At 41.8% G+C, this 22,114-nt stretch overlaps 1 protein-coding gene across 1 annotated transcript in view; it reads right to left on the bottom strand.

Annotated features, from left to right (window-relative positions):
* Window positions 1–1,107: 1,107 nt before the first annotated feature.
* Window positions 1,108–22,114, bottom strand: part of arl15a (ADP-ribosylation factor-like 15a) — a gene marked incomplete at both ends in the record, with an annotated part of 137,976 nt that continues 116,969 nt past the window's right edge. Inside the window, one exon of the mRNA XM_083673615.1 lies at window positions 1,108–1,260. Coding sequence (XP_083529741.1) covers window positions 1,108–1,260 — 153 coding nt within the window. The remainder of the gene's footprint in view (window positions 1,261–22,114) is intronic.

The raw sequence follows: 22,114 nt of genomic DNA, 5'->3' as shown, positions 1-22,114 counted from the left end.
TTTGGAGTATAGAACCAAATTAAGAAAAAATGCTTTACTATGCCATTACTTACACAGGGTATGTTACATAGTTGGTGATATTTTAGTGATATTTTGCTGTCAAGAAAAGTCTTCTAATTTCACAAATTGCGTAGCTTACTTTGCGCATTATTGACATTTTCCCCCTTATAAAAAGATGATCCCGAAAACATGTCAGAACTTTTAAAATGAGAATTCATTTGACTGTCAATGTGCTTCTAAAGCTATGAATGTTAATCTATCCTGCTATCTGTATTTCGGCCTATGGTAGCAGATCACAACAGAAGAAGAGCGCAGTTACTATTGGTTAAACAGTAGATGACACATAGCCGAAAAAACTTTCCAAGTGATATGCTAAACACCGTAATTGATTTGACAGACAGAGTCACGACTGACTTGTTTACAGGTGCAATGTAAACCAGTCAATTATCAGTTTTTTGGGGACACACTCAAAGCACGGCTAAACTGGATATATACTATCTGACAGAGCAATAGCCCCATTAACACTTGATGGGGGCATTTTGAACGACACACTGATATGCAACACATTCCCTTAAGGCCTTAGACTACATACATCAATCACCATAAACATTCTGTGTTATCAAGTTAAATGAGCCCACTTGACAACCATGCTGTACAGTCAAGCTAAAATCAAGCATACGTGCGTGGACATATAAATAATATAATTAGCCAAAATCTTAAACAGACAACCTGTACTGTGTATTCAACATGACAACTTTTGGAATGTCATAAGTTGGAATCTAACTTCAGGGTTTCATTACAATGGCACAGATAGTAGTAAACAAGATTTCCATTTGTTCATAGTCCAATGAATTTCCTTAAAAAAACGCATTCAGTGAGTTGAATGAAACTGAGTTTAATGGCAAGCCTCCATGGCAAGGATATGTAGCTGTTGACTGCTTACAGCTAGTTGCCCATTCTCTTGCTCTCATTTTCACAAGAATGGAGAGAAAACTCCACAATCAGCTACACAGATGCAAAGATCGAGGTCAATGTGTTGCCATGTTTGTTCGTAGACACTGGCCGGCCGGGCTGTGGTTCTCTTTGTCCTAATAGTATCAGACAGCATCATATCCTCCCGGGCTCCGTCTCTTTTTCCTCCAGGAGGCTGATCAGCTGAATGAAGCTCTCCTTGACGGCCTCCATGTTGTTTGTTGTACTGCCCTCTAGTATCCACCTCTTCCCTCTCGCCAACGGCTCCAGTTCAAAGTACTTCTTTATCTGTGGAGACAAATAGAAAAGGTGTTAGAAAATACATTCAATTATGGATCTGGGTTTTTGGCATGGCACCTTGTTTTAGACTCTGCAATCGCAAATTGGGGTCTGACAGACAAGTCTTCAAATCTGAGTTTTATTTGGTGATAGCTTTGGTAGGGCACTCCCACTCAGCTGGTTTAGGTGATGAATCGGTGAATGAAATTGACAGAGACCAAAGATCTCCGTTCAGCATCTGAGAACATCGAAGGGGGGCCCAAGGAACCCTTACCACATGAATTTGTTTGTCCATACACAATAAGTAATCTTCACACATTTGCTCAAAAGCCGTGAGAACATCTTCATTACACTCGACTCAACTCAACCAACCAACCTTGCCTGAAAGCCTAGCCACGAAGCAACATGGCTAAAAAAGATGGTGTTCCAATCTGGGAAAACTTGTAATGTGGATTCTTGGCTCGGGCCTCACTGTTTGTAACAGTTGATTATGAGGATCATATGTTGGCTTTATATTCATTGCCTGATTTATTTAAATATATTGGCAGCTCATAACAATGGGAGAGATAACCAAAACCAGCTGTTACGTAAAAACACATCTGAGTGGGCGGAACAATGCTTTGGACCTCCACTGAAGGCACAATCAGTTGCAATTTTCGACATTTTCAAACCGACAGTAAGGGGGGGAGGGGGGGATCTAAATGTCTTTCAGCTAGCTCTGTCCTCAATTACTAAAACAGATTGAAGTTCTGGCATCTTCGGACCCAACTCATGATGTAATTACATGATCACCTGCATACCTTCTGCATGATTAGAAAGGATGTTATGGATCATACTAAGATATAGCATGTGCAATGCATGGTTATTCAAAATATGGAAAGAACAAAGATTCCCGATTTCCTGTTCAGAGAAGATAGAAATGATTTGAGAAGACATCCACTCATCCTATCTCAGATAAGACTGACAACACAACCTGTTTTAACTTAAACAAATGAGAGAGTGTTCCTTTTCACAAATAGACCAGAAGCCATGTTAGTGCATGGTCAGATCATTGTTAGAAGCCATGTTAGTGCATGGTCAGATCATTGTTAGAAGCCATGTTAGTGCATCGTCAGATCATTGTTAATAAACAATTGTAACTAACGTTGCACTTGAAAACACCCATAAATTAACGAGTGCCTCAGACCACTCATACAGCAGCAACATCCATCATAAGGTAGATTATTGCCCTCCCAAGTCACTACATGCAAATCAAATATAGAATGAATAATAATATTAAAAATAATAATAATAACGTATATATTTTGTATAGTGCATTAGTACTCAAATACATTACATCCCAGAGAGAACAAGAATAGATAGATAAATAAAAATAATAGGTTTATTCACCCCCTTGAGACCACACTTGATAAAGTTTGCTGATGTCTTTGCAAACAAACATATTAGGGATTACTAATCAAAAGCTATTTTGAAATGTGCAAATGTGATTATGCTATGAGGATAATTTTCATAGGCTTGAATTATATTTCAATCGTGAATGTGTGGATACATTGCTAATTGTGATTGATTATAGATTTCCTAACGTGAAGCCATCACTTTGATCTCATGCGCATAAAAGTAAGCCAAATCGGTTTAATATACGTAGTAAACATTCAGGCAATGGTTTCATGAGAATTGAGAAAGCTGATGTTTGCTGCTGCTGTCATTGGTGAAAATAATATCTCCAAGAGCTGCTCTAGTGTCAGTATTGAGTATAACTGCTCATGTAAAAATAAGAATTGGAACCGAGAAAGCTGATCTGAGTGCAGCGCTTCCAGCCTATCGATTATTCATAATGGATGTATGTCCTCTCTGCTGTTACGATGTTCTTAAGACACATTTCACATTACGTTACATTGCCGTTCTTAAGGAATGATGCTTCATTAAAACTCTTGCAAAAGCTTAAGTTCCATCACTATCGGGAAATGAGGCCCAGAGCCTACAATGGACGTTTGTTCAGTAGCACATACACTGAGGAGGAGATGACATGCACCACTCATCACATCCATAAATCACTGTTGAGAATCAGTGTCCACAACATGAGGACAAGACTAATCAGCAAGCAAAGCTGACATGATAACAATATGATGAACTTCACAAAAAAAGGAAACGTGATGTTTATTAGAATGTACTTAGAAACATAATTAATTAATTAATGCACACAAGTGCATGTAGCACGTGCATGTAGCAGCATGTAGTGCATGGTGGGGTAGAAGTTACAATAAATCATGAGGAGTTTACACATGGTCAAATACCTGATGTGATGACTCGAGTCTACATGTTGCTAACTATGCATGTGAACATTGGACATTAATGGTAAACTCTGTGATAACCTGGTCATGATTATTATGTTGTGCTGTTTTAACAGAAAATGAGAATAGAGTATACAAAATAACCAATTTAACAGTTTCAAGTTTTAACCATACGTTAACGTGCATCAAGTACAACACGGGAGAATGGTGCCCGTGACAGGCCTAACCCAAAACTCAAAGAATATCTCGCTGTCCCTCTCCTTAAATATCATTCCCAACAAAGGTGTGAGACACATTACAATCGCAAAGGAATGGCAAGGGTGTGATTTCTTCAGACACATTAGCAAGACAAAGGAAATGGTGATGGACTTTAGGAGGACTAGGGTCTCCCTGTCTCCTGTTTCCATCCAGGGAGAGGACGTGGAGGTGGTCCAGAGCTACAACTACCAGGGGGAGCACCTGGACAATAAACTGGACTGGACTGGTAATACTGTAATACCTGTACAAGAGGGGCCAGAGCTGGCTTTGGCGTGTGCAGGACTCTGAACATGTTCTACCAGTCAGTGTTGGCCAGCGCAGTGCTGTAAGTGGTGGTATGCTGGGGGGTAGCATCAAGGAAGGTGACACCAAGAGGCTGAACAAGCTTATTAGGAAAGCTGGTTCTGTGCTCGGTGTCACCCTGGACACTGTGGAGGAGGTGGCCAATAGGAAGATGAGGACCAAACTCCTGGCCATCATGGACAATCCCTCCCATCCCCTACATGGCACAGAGAAGCTCCTTTAGCAACAGATTATTACAACCATGTTGCACTAATGAGCGCTTATAGGAGATATTTTCTGCCTGCAGCAAAAGGACTGTACAACTCCTCCTCTGGCTGGCTCGATCGGGGTAATCAGAGTCAAGCTGGGGGATGTTAAATCATACTGGACTGTTCTTACTGTATATAATGTTTCAGATGTCTATTTTATTCTATTATTCTATTGTCACTTTATTTTGTTGTTGTTGTTTGTGATGTGAGCTGCTGTAATGCCTTAATTTCCCCTTGGGATCAATAAAGTACCTATCTACCTATCTACCTATCTATCTATCTATCTATCTACATCACAATCGCAAAGGAATTGACAAATGGTGAGGGTGCGACTTCAGGATGTCCGCCAGGCTCATTCAACTGTAAATAATTATACACATTGAAATCAAGGCTGGCGCCACCAAAATCCGTCTACACTGCCACCCAAGCCAGTCAGTGGGAGAGTGAGCCCTGTCTCTGCCCCCTGGTCTGGCCGCCTCCCGGCTGGAACACACATTTAATGACAGATTAAGTCACCTCAGCGACGTTGGCCCAGAGGCCTGGCTGGAAAGCAGAGTGGACCCAAACAGTGTTAACAAATCTGTCTGGGTAACTTGAGCCGCCCTAGTCCCGGCTCAAGCCCTGCCTGCCTCCCTGTCTCCCTCCGGCCAAGACCCTCTTCTGGATGACTACAGGCCTGCACTGGCAGACACACTTGCGTGCCTTCATCTCTACTTACTCACTCTAAACTAGATACTGTATATACCTACACACCTTGCCCAAATGTATCTCTTTTGCAGTAATTCAATCCACTTCAATACTATACTGTACATTCCATAAGTCCCCTGACTAGTAATGGGTCTCTGTGCACCTCTCTGAGCACGCGTTATGGTGTTGCAATGTCGTTTGGGTTTAGGATGGTTCACTTATGTGCAACTGAATACCTTCGACCTTCGTTTCCTTGTTCAAACAATTAAACCAAAATGCCACATTTCCACAACAAGGTGGAGAAGAAATGCCACACAATGGATCCATTTGAATAACTGACGAAACTCGATGACCTCACGGTTCGGCATATCTCCACTTAAACTTTACAGCTTGGCCCAAATGCATGAGTGGGGGAAAACCAGTTTCTCTGAGATTAACTCCTCCTAAGCACACTAATGTTTGCTTTAAGGAGTTGCGTGAGACAGTGGGAACAGTAAGCCTCACAAGTCTTGGCCAGATGGCTGTTGAGATGACCACTAGGTCATCCAGTCTAGCCTATTCTAGGTAATTCGGACCCAGTACCTTGGCTTGTGAAGTGAAGAAAGCGGCTTATGTCAGTTTAAAAAGTGCAGCCATGTCAAAAAGTTACTCTCTAACCCCCCATGTGCCTACTGTATCACTGGTCATAGTAGGGTGAGTTGTTGGATACAAGACAGAACTACGCTCTTGGCTTGGCTGTAATCCCACACTGCTTGGGTTTTATGTTGTCTTGGTATATAATAACTATCATTTGATTTGATTAGCCAGGCAGTTGGTAACACTATTTGAGGGATCCATGTATAATGCATTCAAAGCAGCCAATAAGTTCAGGTAACATTTATATTTACCCATTTCACAAATACCCTCTTATTATGAATTGTAATAAAGCCTTACTTAATAACTTAATATACAACACACTGTATATCCCAGCTGCTTATGCCTTAGTGCTTTATAATTGTGTTATAATGCTCTATGACTGCATCTAAAGGCTATATATGTGTTTCAAAGCCTATATGACACCCTTTTAATGCTTCATAAGAGGGTGCTTTAAAGTCAAGTGTTACCAATGTTCCCTGTAATTCATTATGAATTGGTTCTTTATTTGTTGGCAGTTATTAATTCATTCCAAATCTTTTGGAAGTTACATTTTTAGTTGACACTTTTAGTGATAGTGTTAAACTTTTTTTACAGAATTAAAACATGAATTTCTAAAAGTGTCTAATCTGATCTAAGCAATGCTGAATAATTAAAATGGATGGGATGATGAACCAATAACAAAAACAATGTAAATTGTGCCTTTTGATTAGATAATATTGATATTGGGCTGTGTGTGTGTGTGTATGACGGTTATTTCCGGGTAGATAATGAGCAGTTAAATCTATAAATATATACAATTATTATTTATGATTAAATAGTATAAATATATAAAATATATAACAGCAGTTATGGCAGTGAGTATAATGTGTGTGTGCGTGTGCGTGTGTGTGTGTGTGTGCGCGTGCGTGCGCGCCTAAAAGGTTTCAAATATTTGTGGTTGTTTGGGATAGTTTTGGGTACATGTCTGTGGTTGTTTGGGGTACTTTTGGCTACCATTTGGGGTTGTTTGGGGTGATTAGTAGGACTCCTTAAGATGCACTTAACAAATGTCTTCTCTAAAAGGTGTTTTGGGAAAGAAATGTTACATTGTCATTCTTAAGGAACGATGCATCGTTAAAAACTCTTGCAAAAGCTTAAGTTCCATCTCTCATTGTGTGAACAAAGGGACCATCCAATGAATTTGGGGGTGTTTGCTTGTACTCTAGCAGACAAGATGTTTCTGTACACTTCAGAATACATTCTGCTGCTGCTGTCATCAATTAAGACAAGTTAGCCAGTTCTTGTGGAAGCTATACAGTACCTGCCCAAACCATAGCACCCCCACCTCCATGTTTCACAGAAGAGATGGTATGCTATAAATCTTGGGCAGATCCTTTTTTCTCCAAACTTTTCCCTTGCAATCACTCTGATACATGATAACATTTGTCTTATCTGTCCACAAGACCATTTTCTTATGCTTTTTAGCAAACTGTATCCTGACCGTCCTTTTTCAGGATAATTAGTGATTTGCACCTTGCAGTGAAGCCTCTGTAGTTTGGCTGGTGAGGTATTCTGCAGATGGTGGTCTCTGACACATCCACGCCTACCTCCTGGAGAGTGTTCCTGATCTGTGGGACAGTTGTTGTTGTTTTTTTCTTAATTATAGTGAGCATTCTTCGATCATCCACTGTAAAAGTCTTCCTTGGCCTATCAGCCCATTTGCGATTGCTGAGTTTCTTTCTTTTTTAATGATGTTACACCAAAAGCAGACTACACAGGCAAATGCAAAGCCTAGAATCAATACTAGACATTGACAGCTCTCTTATGCCTGCACAAATGATGTGACGGAACACACTTGACTAACCAGAAACACCTGTCAAGCCAATTTTCCAATACTTTTGGTGCCCTGAAATAGTATAAAAAGGGTTGTAATTTCTAAATGGTGAAACCAATCTGACAAAAGAAAACCCCCAAACACCCCCAAATTCATTGGATGGTCCCTTTGTTCACACAATGAGAGATGGAACTTAAGCTTTTGCAAGAGTTTTTAACGATGCATCGTTCCTTAAGAATGACAATGTAACATCTCTTTCCCAAAACACCTTTTAGAGAAGACATTTGTTAAGTGCATCTTAAGGAGTCCTACTAATCACCCCAAACAACCCCAAATGGTAGCCAAAAGTACCCCAAACAACCACAGACATGTACCCAAAACTATCCCAAACAACCACAAATATTTGAAACTTTTTAGGCACGCACACACACACGCACACGCACACGCACACGCACACGCACACACACATTACACTCACTGCCATAACTGCTGTTATATATTTTATATATTTATACTATTTTATCATAAATAATAATTGTATATTTTTATAGATTTAACTGCTCATTATCTACCCGGAAATAACCGTCATACATTGACATAGCAAATGTCTTCATTTATACTGTATATCCTATTGTGTATATTTTCCAATATCCTAAATGCCCTACTGACTTACCGCTAATTACTGCAACTTACACAAGTTGAAATTGAAGTTAAATTGCAATGAAACAAATACAATCTTAAACAATGAAAAGTTTATTGAATACATAATAAATCAAGAACTTTGGCTTCAAATTTTAAGTTGGATATGAGGCTATAAGCCACAGTTCTTAATAACATGATTTGTTAAATGGGAACATTTGTCTTACTTTGTTTACAATTTAATGACTTGACTATTTACCTCTTTTAGAAATGGTATTGTTGGAATTTGCGTTGGATATAAGGATTTAAGCCACACTTATTGATGTTATTATTTATTCAATAAACCATTAATTGTTTAAGATGGCCTTTAGCGGTATAACATTCCGATAAATCCTATTTATCAAGTCAAGTTGAAGTTTGTTGGTCATATCATACAGGTAGTGAAAGAAATGCTTACTTTGCAAGCTTCCTCTCAGCGGTGCAATGATAACATTGCATTTAATGTGTGTGGTTGTTTCGGTACCTGTTTGTGGTTGTTTGTTGTTGTTTGGGGTTATTTGGGGTACTTTTGGGTACCTGTTTGAGGTTGTTTTTGATTGTTTGTGGTTGTTTGGGGTACCTGTTTGGGGTTGTTTGGGGTACCTATTTGTGGTTGTTTGGGGCTGTTTGGGGCGATTCGGTGGGCTGGACCTTGCCTGCTCTCCTTCACACAAGCAGTTACCAGACGCGGTCGACTAGACGGTTGCTACTTATAGTCCCCAGGGATGTTATCGAGTTAGACAAGACTGTTTTTTCATATTGTGCACCGGGGGCATGGAATAATCTGCAAGGTATGCTTCATCTAGATGTACTAGTGCCCCTAAATGAGTTTACAATTGTGATGCAAAACTCTATTCAGGAGGAGTGTAAATGTTTTCTGTAGATCTCATGTTGTTGTGCTGATTGTATTGCATGTTTTACATTTTGTAATGTTGTATTGACTGCTGCTGCTGCTTTCTTGGCCAGCGCTCCCTTGCAAAAGAGACTTTTGTCTCTAATGGGCTTTTCCTTGTTCAATAAAGGTCAAATATATATATATTTTTTAAATAGTAGGATCCTTCTTAAGAGCATCTTGAGTAAGTAATAGGACAGTGAAGCATTTTCTCTTCTTTTGGCTCTCCATTCCAAAGGTTTGGATTTGAAATCAACTACTATTTTTGAGGTTCAATTAGAGATTATAAGATTTTATTGAACGTACATATTGGTTTCACCATCAGACAGACACTCTTATGCTTGCACAAATGATGTGGCGGAACACATCTGAATTACCAGAAACACCTGTCAAGCCAATTGTCCCTACCCTGAAATAGGGGGACTCTGCATAAAAAGTGTTTTAATTTCTGAATGGTGAAACCAATATGTACCATCCAATAAAAGCTGAGAATCTCTACTTTAACCTCATAGTAATTGTTTGATTTCACCAATCAGAAATTACAACACTTTTTATGCACAGTGCCCCTATTTCAGGGTACCCAAAAGTAATGGGACAACTGGCTTGACAGGTGTTTCTGGTAAGAATCTCTACCAAACGTTTGAAGTGTAGAGCCAAAAGAAGAGCAAATGCTTTACTGTCCCATTACTTACGTAGGGCACTGCACATCAAATATGAATCATCGATAGGCTGGAAACGCTGCACTCAGATCACCTTTTTGGTTCCAATTCCTATTTCCACATGAGGAGTTATACCAGATACGCAATACTGACATGAGAGCAGGTGTCAGTTATTTCCAACGATGGTAGCGCATCTCGACACAACAACTCTTTTTTCAATTCTTGTGAAATCGTTGTATGAATGTTTACTATAATGCCCTCCATAAGTATTGGAAAAAGGAAGCATTTTGTCTTCTTCACCTTTTGTAGCATTAGTTACAAGGGTTTTGGGAAACAGCCAAAAAATAACGATGATTGTAGCTTTTGGGACGAGGCTAGAGCTACAATATATCCACATTGTCAGAACACAGAAAGAGAAAAATTAGATGAACATTAATTTAAAAAATAATTAACTAGCGCAAGAGATGAGTACACCATCTGATGAGTACTCCAAAGATGTTGATTTTTACTGTTTACGATGTGCTACAAATGAAAAATCAACCATGGCAATTCAGAGTAATTCCAAAGGGAACTGTGCTTACTTGGAAGTTATAAGAATAGGGCTTGACAGGGGACGGGCACTCCACAATCACAAAGCTGCCCCTCAGCTGATGCAACAAAAACATTGATTCACCACCCAACTAACCATCTGAAGGTGTTTCTTGGCTAATCTTAAACCCAGCATACTTTGGGCCCGCTGGCGAGGGGAGTGCTCAACGTGCCCCTGCCAGATTACTATTACATCTGATGGTTTACAGAACAGGCCGCAGCAGAGTCACTTAGGGTCAATAGGATGGGATCTGAGACCTCACAGGGATAAACAGGGCCCTGGCTTGATTCTGTTGGGTCTCACTCTGGCCTCTTAACTTAGCACGTCAGAGAGAGCCACCACAGCAGACGCTTTTGGAGGCCAAGCCCTGTGTGACATCACAGCCAAAGAAGTGCATTACGAGCACTAAGAGCATGTGCGTGGAAAACGTGAGCTGAGAAATGGATATCCTTTCCAGAATGGACTGAACTGTACTGGTTTTCCTCAAGAGCAGAGAGAGTTTAACCTGGGCAGGTCAGGTGGTGAGATATCCAGAAAATAGGCCTGCAAAAAAAAAAATTATAATAATGATGATGATGATGATGTTGGATGTGGATTACATTATTGGAAGTTATTTATGTGCTAAACAGATTCTATGCCACAGCGACTGGCTATGCCCCCCTCTTTTCTCGAGGGTATAGTGGCAGAGGTCAAGAGCAAATGAGAAGCCCACACACTGCCATTTTCTTGGTCAACGCGCCATGTTGTGTGGACATTTTCGCTAAGATTTGTGCATAGACAAGTTTGGAGGCCCTGGTTCAATGATGCTATGGCAATATCTGATATCTCTATGGCAATATCTGATATATTCCTGTGGCAGATTAGTCCGTAAAGAAAAAGTGAAATAACGCAAGCTGTCATCTCTCAATTTCTGTGATTAGGTTCATTTCTTTGACGGGTCTGGCTCTAGAAATAACCATTGGTTTGAAGTGTACCATGTCTGAGAACAATGACAAAATAAATTCAATAATATCAAATAATGCTTATAATCTCTTCCTATTTCAGCAGTAAGATGTTAAAGCATGGGAAGGAAATGTTCACTTGAGAAAATGGTCTCTCAGGCATGTGGAAAAGCCAAATCATTATGAAACAGGTATTAAAAAGAAACAATTGGTTCAGAGAAACCAAACTACCTCAAATATAAGAACAAGACATCAGAGCAGGGCAAGCCTTATTCATTAAAATCAGTAAGAAAAAGGGGTTCTGAAGGTTCTTGTCTTTAGTTTTCCCTCCAGATCATAAAGAAGGCTCAACATATAGGGAAAGAAAAAAGAAGTCCCAACACCTGCTTTTGAATGTGTAGTGATCAGTGACCAGAGAAACTGGGCACAGGGCACATCCCCAGATATTTTGTCTATCCAAATACATCGAGCTTTCCCTTAGATATATAATACTAAATGATGGCCATAATACAGACACTGACATACCCAAAGTATGAATCACACGAGTCATACAATATTCAATTAAGAACTTGGCCTAGTTAAGAGGATATTTTTACAAACCAAACATTGAATTCAACATCAGAATGCTTACAAGAGGTTCAGTATGGCTTCAGAACATTCAGTTTAACATAGCCACTACTTCTAGACTACATTTGATCCTGATATTCCAGTGCTCTATTGACCAGACTTTGTATTGAGTGGTAGGTGACACCCACCTGTGGTCCCTCTCACCCCCGTCTTAAGACCCCACATGACCACGTCTATATCCCGTTTGAGGTCGTCATGCTCCACTCTTCACTGCTTCCAGAAGAGGGCTTCCCATCTGGAGGGGAAGCATTAGGGTCAGCTAACGAGGGAAAGTGGCATACTCAAATATCAGAGACAACTAATTACTCCCTCTGACATGTTGGCCCTGTGAAGATATCAGTCACCTGTAAAGTGGCCCACACTGGAGACTGGATTGGATTGGGGGTAATGCGAGATGCACTTACCATATAATAGATATGCCTTTGTTTGCTTTTTTCTCTTGCCTAAAGAGCCCTAAAGTAATGAGAATGCCCAGAGGTCTCTGAGAAGGAGCTCTTTGGTGGAAGGCAATGAAAGCCTATGACAAAACATTTTGACCCTATGCTCATTAGCATATAAGTACAAAGTCTAACACCTAGGTCGCAACACCTTGGATAGATACAAGATTTGGCATCTGAGAAGATTATTGCCAAGAGGACTTTCTCAAGGTGGCTAATGCCCCTATCACCTGTTAAGTGGGAGTCTTAGCTGCACGTGGGGCACATGACACAATTATCTTTGTTTCAAGATTACGTAGGCTGAGGAGGTAGGCCCCCCCCACAGCTCCACTTAATAGCCTACTTAGGCTCCTAGTGTGGGCAGGTGGCATGGTAGAAAGAGAGAGGCAGACAAAGAGCAAAGAAAGGAGAGAGATGCTAAGGGAATAAAACAAGTTATAGAGAATGAGTACACAGAGAGGCAGATAGAGAGTAGAGAAAGAGGAGAGCTAAATGAAAACAAGGTGAGGATAGAGAGAGCCAACATGAGACAGAGTACAGAGGGAGAGGGTCTGGATGGGTCCTCAGGTGGGTCCCACAGCTCGCTGAAGAAATGGCCAAGATCAATAACACTGGGGGCCACCCTGGAGCCGTGCCAGAGCCAGATTAAGACTTAAGAGCCCCTGTCCCAGCAAAAAACTCGGCCTGCAGATTTACTGTCCTGCTCGGCTCAGAAGGGGGCACGGGACTCCCCGAAGCCCAGCTCAGCGCAGGTTCAAAGTGATCTGCTCTCGGCTCGCTTTCCTCAAAGCCAGCTGACCGCTGCCAGATCAGAACCATACTCGGGGGCGCCATAAATCTTAACCAGACGGCACAGGGACATTTGCGCCGACCACTTCAGCGAGCCACTCGGAACAATGCTATTGCACTTAAGGCCCGGGGCTTTGATAATGTACTTTCCATATAGGCAAGGATTTTGAAATGCATCTAAAAGATGTGCCTGAGAAGATTCCCATTTGGACAATGAGGAGGTTAACCTTTCTTGCTTTATTTTTACAACCCCAGAGGCTTTTATTTGTATCTTTATCTTTTTTTCAGGCAGATGGAATGACTTCCAAAAACATTGGCTGCTGTTTTGTAGAGAGCTGACCGAATCATCTGGCTCTGTAGTGGTGATGGCAGATGCGGCGCATGTTTGTAGAAAACATGTTAAAAAGTACTTAAAACAGATCAGGTATCGTGAACCTGCCACCAGTAGATGAACGAGCAGGGCCCTGCAACAGGGGCATGCAAAAACATAACAGAACCTGATAGTCACCCTCGCAGATATAATAAAAATCAAAGCTGCGTATGCTCTGAAGTCCCTCTTCAGATCCAGAGCACATTTCTATCTGCATTATGCTTCTGAGAGAGATCAAGGACCAGGGTCAGAAACTCAGTCTAACTGGTGATGTTACAGTGAAGAAGCATGAATGGGCCCTCTCAGGTTGACACTGAGGTTGTGGGGGCTCCAAGGGGAGGGGAGGAATCCCCTTTTGCAGGATTGAGACTAATTGGCAGGGTCAATGACTTGGCTGCGACCCCTTCGCTGAGGCCGACCAGCAGGACATTAAAAAAGGCGAAAAGGCAGCGAGCGCGGGATGGGGGGGGGCAGTGTTTGCCTTGCGTTATTACAGATTTACAGTAACTCAATTTATTAAGGGCCGAGAGCTCCCTGACAGAGAACATCTGGTCTGTTGGACTTGAATGAGCTGGCAGACTGCCCATGCTCCCTGCTGCAGGGGCCAATGTGTGAGCACCTTTCCCCAGAACGCCCCCTCCCTCTCTTTCTCTCTCTCTCTCTTGTCCTCTCTTTCTGTGAAGGGGGCTGCCGTGGAATGGCAGCCCACACAGAGGGACCCCCCCAGTGTGACCCTGGCCCCCCCCCCATTTTACTCTCCAGTCCTGACAGGTGACCTGCTGGAGAGCAGAAGGCACACATCGCACGCAACACTACTGTACAATCAAAGAGCTCCCCCTCTCAAAAAGATTTAAACCATGCACCAAGTCACTGCACACACAAACACACACACACCATGTCCTGGGACCGCCATTTCTCTTGTTTTTCAACTTTTTCCTTTTTTTTTGCCTTGCATACCTTTTCCTATTCGTTCCTATCGTTTTTCACATTGGAATGTCTGTGTGTGTGTTCAGTAAATGCAGAATGGTGAATGCAGAAGAGGCAAATAGGACAGGAGAGTAATCAGAAAACACAGAGTCAAATGAAAACAAGGCTCATTAATCAGAGAACACACACACATCATCCACAGTAATTACTCCAGCTGTCTGATGAGACACCTACAATGCACCAATATCATAAACCACGTGACAAACTGAGCAGTTAAATCCACAACACAAACAGTTCTACTTGGGCTCAATGTGGGCAAGACTTAAAAACATGTTTATTTTTTACGCACTATTAATTCCCTCTGGTACAGAACTGCTGTTGACTGTTTTAAATCACTTCCAGGAAATAATGAGTGCACAGCCATGCCTTCACCAGGCCCATGCAAAGCATTCCCAGCCCCAGTATTAACAAACTTCAACATGTGCATAACACTGCTATCAGGGATAAAAGCTGTCCAGTTAGCTATTTTTTTCAGTTTAATCATGCATGGACTCAATCATTACCATCAATGGATAAATAAGAGTGTGGTATTTATAGTTGGAGGAACAAAGACTTTTAAAAAGTCAAATCTTGTGAAATACTCAATGATTCCTGTCGCGCTCTGTAGAAAATAGATGATGAAAGATCTACTCTTGGAAAAGTATCACATTCGCAGTCAAAAAAAGCCCATAGAAAAATCATTAAGTCACTTGGATTCTTTTTTCAATTCTCTCGCCTGGAGATTCCCAGCGTTTGATCTCTGTGAGTCAGCAGTAGAATGGGGAGGAGAAGGGGGGGGGGGGGCAGATCACACAGTGAATAGGCTCTCGGAAGTCTCGTCCTGGCCTGTGGTGGCCATTCGTCCGACACCTCTTGACCGCCAGACAATGAAGAGGCACTGACCACAATTGGGGGGCCTTTCCCTCCAATGGAAGGTCCGGCCCTAAATAGGGTATGGCTGGCTGAGTCATGTCTCTTCCCCCCGCCAACTGGGAAATCGAGGACCCACGGGGTCAGGGTTCAGCCACATTTGACGCAGGCCATGTGGGAAAGGATAGATGAGGTGCCCACACAACCTGCCCACTGCCCCTCATCCTCAGCGCCCCTTCACCCCCCCTGAGATGGACCACCATCTCGGAGATGACAAGAGGTGAAAGCTTGGGGAGTAGGGGTGGAGGCGGTGTAGGGGGCAAGTTGCAGGGGTGAGCCAGTAGAGAGAAGAAGACATACAAAAAAGCACAAAGAAAAACAAAAACTTCTAAGTGACTTCACATATTGCGCTTAGAAGGTCTACCACACCATCTCCAGAGGGTAATCAATACGTACTGCTTGACCGGTTTTCCGCCCTCCCCTACCACGCTGGAGGGACAGATCAAGCACGAGAGCACCTCTGAGAGATCTTTCATGACACTAATGTTGTAGGCCCGTTTTTTTCAGTAACATACTGACAACTGAACACATCCTACCTACAGTGTTCATATAAAGGAACCAGGTAGCTCACTATTCAAGAAGGAACAAGGTAGCTGACCATTTTAAAAAAAAATAAACAACCCCAGTAAGAATCCAGTCAAAAAAAAGAAAAGAAAAAAGGAATCCAGTCTGACTTTGAGACCACCTGGTCAGGGTATGTAGTAATATGAGACCTGCCTCCACTGGTCCCAGTGTAACATGTGTGGTGGGCAGGCGGGCACACTGCCAGGCAGCAACAGAGACCTCTAATACCCCTGGGGGTCACATCATTGTCTCTCCCCCCGATGTGATAATTGGTGATTGATGTTTGCATAAGCTGCTAGGGTTTTCCAGTTGCCAGCAGTAACAGTGGAAACCTTCCTGTCACTTCCTTTTTGAAGTCCTTCCAAGAGGAGCATATGATAGCTGGACAGAATGCAGACACCTCAATCCACATGTGAAATGCATGGTCGGCAGCCTCTTGGTCTCCTCTAGCAAGGTCCCCTCGTCCTTCATGGTGAGCAAAACAGAGAGAAATCAAAGAAAAAGTTCCTTCCAAAAAAGGGACAAAAGTGGTTTTCCACACATTACAAACCATTTTATTGAGTATTAGCAGTAATAAACAAGACAACAGGAAGTCCCATGGTGAACTAACCCTATTCAATACTCAAAAGTACTGCCACGATACATCCCCCCTTCCATGATACATCCCTCCATGTCATCTGATCTGTCTAGGTTGGGTTGGGTTAAAGGAATGGTTAACTATTATGATACTTAAGGTACTACTTAAGGTACTACTATTTCAGGGTACCCAAAAAATGTGTTCCGTCACATCATTTGTGCAGGAATAAGAGAGCTGTCAATGTCTAGTATTGATTCTAGGCCTTGCGTTTGCCTTTGGAGTCTGCCATGTCTGTCTCTAAAGCGGTGTCAATGAAAGTCAAATAACCCATTATTGGGCTGAGAAATCAGGGGGAAAAAAAATCAGAAACAGCCAAAACCTTAGGCTTGCCAAAATCAACAGTTTGGAACCATTAAACAATTTTTTTTTCTCATCATTAAAAAGATGAGAAAAAAAAACACTGGTGACCTCAGCAATTGCAAACGGGCTGATAGGCCAAGGCAGACTTCTACAGTGTATGACCAAAGAATGCTCACCATAATTATGAAAAAAACCAAAACAACTGTCACACAGATCAGGAACACTCTCCAGGAGGTAGGCATGAATGTGCCAGAGACTACCATCCGCAGAATACATCACCAGCCGAACAACAGAGGCTTCACTGCAAGGTGCAAACCACTAGTTATCTTGAAAAAGGATGGTCACTTACAGTTTGCTAAAAAGTACCAAAAAACCCTGCAGCCTCTGGAAAAAGGTCTTGTGGACAGATCAGTAATTAAGTTAAGTTTTCATGTACCAGAGTGATTGCAACTGGAAAGTTTGGAGAAAGTTTGGATCTGCCCAATATTTACAGCATACTGCATCATCTGTGAAACATGGTGTAGGGGGTGTTATGGCTTGGGCGTGTATAGCTGCCACTAGAACTGGCTAACTTGTCTTAATTGATGATGTAACTGCTAATGGCAGCAGCAGGAGGATGTATTCTGAAATGTACAAAAACATCTTGTCTGCTCGAGTACAAGCAAATGCCAAATTCAAATTCATTGGATGGCGCTTCATCATACAATAAGAAAATTACCCAAAACATACTGCAATAGCAACTAGGGAGTTTTTTAGGGCCAAAAAGTGTAAAGTTCTTGACTGGCCAAGTCAATCTTCAGATTTAAATCCAATTTAACATTTCTGAATGATGAAACCAATATGTAGACAAATACCATCAAATAAAAGCTGAGAATCTCTACTTTAATCTCATAGTAATTGTTTTATTTAAAATTCAAGTCTAGAGCCAAAAGAAGAAAAGAATGCTTCACTGTCCCATTACTGAGGGCACTGTATATCACAAAACTAATGTAAAAACATCCCTTACAAAAGGTTCCAATATGCTTTTACCTATTCAATCACGAAGGCTAGGAAGGATGCATTGTGCCTGTGGTATTTTGAGGTAGCCAATGTAAAATGCTGAGATACGCTCTGAGGAAAATCCACATGTCAACACTATGTGCTTCATAAGGGGGAGGGGGATAGGGGGGGCATAAAGCAGCCACCACAGCAACACACGCCAGGGCCGCCGGCTCGGGACACCTCTTAAAAATCCCACACACCCATCGCGTGCTGCTTTGCAGAGAATGTGCCTAATCAACTAGCAGCAGGGTCCAAATATTAGTTCCATACAGTATGTCAGGACGGGTATGCACTAGAAATGTATGTGAAGTTGTACTACATCTAACATTTACCATAGTGAAAAGAGAAAGTAATGTATTCAGATGTAGAATTCAAGGTTTTTTCACTGAACCTTAAAAGACAAACACATATTGTAATTTTGTCAATATCATCAGCATCAAGGATAGATTTTACCTGTGTGCATAACCAAAACATAGTCGAGGATAAACTATATTGTTCACAGTAGCAACAGTTACAGTTAATATGAATGAAGTCATTTAGTGAGTTGTTACCAACTGCCAAGCAGCAACTTAAAAATTGCTCATAAAACACAACATCAAAAAAGGAGTAGGCATGGGAAGTTCATTTTGACACCCTTTCTCATATTTGCTCTGTAAAAATATAGAAACATTAGACTGCTGGGTTGGGGACGTGACAATAGGGGATATTTCTCTATGGAATGTGTGTATGCATGTGTACCCATGTATATACCAACAAATATTCAATGCACATTCTATTCCAGTAGTGTTGTGAGTTGTGGACCAGTCAAATCCTCTTAAGCAAGACAGTTACCATTCTTAATCATATGAATTACAAATTCACATTTACTTCTATTAGAGGTCAAATACAGTAAAAATGTGGAAGCCATGGCCTCACTACAGCTAGAAAGTCCACAGCGCATGCTCTTTGCACTGCCCCCGGCCAACTCTAGCTTGCTATCAATGCTGTGTGGTCAATGTGTTTATATAATGTGGTCATTGAGCTGTTTTACACTTGGCTGGAGTCGGGGGGACAGGGCTCAATAAGGTTACCTGCTCCTCATCCGTTTTTCCACTGAAGCCAGCAACTCGCAGGGGGGCCAACCTCACTCGAGACGCCTCAATATGCAATTGACTTTTCAAACCCTCTTGTCTCGAATAAAACAGACATGAGGTAAACCGGGGTGTGCAGCGGCCGTGATGGCGTTTCTGGCTGCTCTAGTGAGTCCTGGGGCAGGCTGGGAGTAGGGACAGAGACCCCATCTGAGTCGCAGCAGCTCCATTGTCAAGGTCAGAGAGCCGCAGAGTGAAAACTCACGCCACCTGACCAATCTTCCCTCCTCCCCTCCCTGCCCGTCTTCCATTCACCTCAGGCAGCCTTGTCTGCGCAGTAAACATACTGTACATGATCAGGAGAAAGGATGTCAACTCAATGACAATGCAAACTAGAGAGATTTGACGGTAAATAAATAAATGGTAAAGGTTACAATATTTAAAAATAAAAGGGTAGCAGTAATGTGATTCTTTCAGGTCAATTGCACCATTTAGAAAAGTGTTATTGCACTGAAACAATAATTGACATCAAACCAAACTAGTCTCCAATTTCATATCAGTCGGCTGCACATTGCATTCATCTTTTGGAGGTTTGGAGAGAGTAGGATTTGTAATGGCAAACTCCGTGACACTTGCTGACAAGTGCTAACCCTGCCTATCACCTGTCCATTTCATCCTTTCCACTCTTCACTCGCTGACTGTCTGAAGCGTACTGTCTGTTCTTGTAGCTAGCTATAACTTGCTTATAACTTACTGTCTGTTCTTGTAGCTAGCTATAACTTGCTTATCTGTTCCACTGAGAATCCTATGATTCTCCCGGGGCGTTAGGTTGTCGCTACTGGAAACTTGTGGTTCAGCTCGACATTCAAAGAAGATTTTTCGTATAATTTGTAAGCTAAGTTCGATGATTTTCCCCTCATGAGCACCTGTTTACTCTGTGAGCTTGCAGGTTAACATGAGAAGGTCTGCAGCTGGCCTGTGAGCTCGCAATTATTTTATATTTTTGAACTCTTGCTAGCTTGACGATAATTCCTCAGGTTATTATTATACCTTTCTAGGTCCCTCATGTACAGTAGGCTAAGGTTATTACATGGTCGGCTAACTAAGTGATTTGTTGTCTCCGGACAGCTGAGCCCTTGGCTAGCTTTGACAAGCAAATTTTTTCTCACCTCATGTGAGAGATATTAGCACCCTGTTTGCAGGAGGGTTGGCTAGATCATATTCATATCCCTAGGACTACTGAGCACATTCTAGTTGGACATAATTCCTAGCTAGTTATCTTTTGTAACAAACGTAGGTCTCTGGTGTAAGCTTCAGCTAACCACTGGGACAATTGGCTAGCTAGCATGTTCGTCATCATTAAGACTTGAGCACATGGCGCATCTGACAGTTGCTAGCTTCTATACTTTGTGCGAACAAAGCTGACACGAAATAGCAACACTACCAGTTGGTCTCAGACAATTTGCACGCTAGCTATCTTCCGCCATTTAGCTTCATTTCTGTACTGCTTTGGTGTGTGGGTGAGTTTTTTTCTCTCTAGGGTGAATAACCCTTAGGGGAGATCTCCCATTCCCACGGCACCGAATCCCTCGACAAGGTTTCCAGTTAACCAGGTAATACGCTGGTAAAGTGACTGCATCATAATCATAAAGAATACAAGACAACCAGACAACAGAGCTGTCTGGGGACAAACATAGCAAGTTTGTAAGCACATTTTATTATGGTGGGATCAAGTTTGACAGCCACATATCAGCATTATCATGTCAGTGTTACAGCGTTGTGCGCTTGTTTGGGTCTCTCCAGTGACGTTCCACTTTACCAGCATATTGCGGCATTTTTGCAGGGTCCCATAGTGAGGGGTCGAACCGAAAGAGAACTAAAAGTTACAACTAAAGGTGCTGAGCTTGTGAAGAGTGGTTCGCTTGATGGAATGGCGCGCTTGCCACGTCCCTTTATTGGGACGGGTGATAGGCAGTGTTATCACTTGCAAGCATCACCGGCTTGTACCAGGCGTGAATGAAGAGGGGTCTTCAGCAAAAAGGGACAAAAGAGTGTTGAGGGGTCTCTCTCATCTCCTTCAGAGTTACATTTGTTTTGTTGCTTTAGAATCTGAATTTGAAATACAGTAAATTTGAATGTTTTCCCCACTGATCTACAACACTTACTGGACTCAATGTGAAATAACAATTAAAACAAGTTTCAATACTTTATTAAACATGACAAACAGAGAAGACCTGTTTGTAAAAGTATACACACCCCTTGTTGTAGCTCAAATGCAAACAAGTTACTCAATAAGTTTAATTGAGTCCATCTGAGTGCAAGGGTAATAGTTCATGTGTTTTCGGAATGAATACCCGTCTTTGTATGGTCCCTGATTTGAATAACCGAGTGGCCAGCAGGAATCTCTTAATGAAAACAATTTCAAATCCATTATTCTTTTTGCAAGTAATACAGCAAAACAAAAAGTGGGCATTGAGTTTTGTGCAAATACAGCACACACGTCCGCACCACCCCTTGTGTGAAGAAGTAGACGTAACATATTATGGTTATGCTTGTCAATTCAACTTATTGAGTAACCTGTTGAAGACATTTTTGCAATTGAGCTAATTTTAGGAGAGCGACAGCAAGGGGTGTGTATACTTTTGTACACGTCTCAGTTTTTCATTTGTAATAAATTATTGATTTTTTTTTAATGTATCTTTCACTTTGCCCAGTAAACTGTATAGATCTGTGGGGAAAACATCTTAATTTACTGTATTTCAAATTCAGATTCTGAGGCAACAAAACCTTGTGCAGGGGTGTGAATACTTTTGCAAGGCACTGTATGTCTGGATAGATGTGGTCTGCTCAAGATCCTCAGGTCAACTTCAACACTCTATTGTTGTCTGATGACCAGACGCTTATTCAGGCAGTGATATATGTGTAGAAACCGTAGCCAATCTAAGGCCAGTGTGACGTCCTGTGTAGTGTTAAGCAAGAGTGTATCGTTCTCAAGCTCAGCGCCAGTGTTTATGGAGCAGCAGAGCTGGCCAAACAGCATCCCCCCAGAGAACCTCTGAGAATCACTGTCCTTTCCTTCCCTAAAACAGCCTGTACAAACATAACAACCAGAGGAGGACTGCCAGGACTGCCAGAGA

This window comes from Argentina silus (genome assembly GCF_951799395.1).
Source record: "Argentina silus genome assembly, chromosome: 7".
In the NCBI taxonomy this organism is placed as follows: domain Eukaryota; kingdom Metazoa; phylum Chordata; class Actinopteri; order Argentiniformes; family Argentinidae; genus Argentina; species Argentina silus.
The sequence above is the reverse complement of the archived record's forward strand: the minus strand, read 5'-3'. Positions and strand labels throughout refer to the sequence as shown.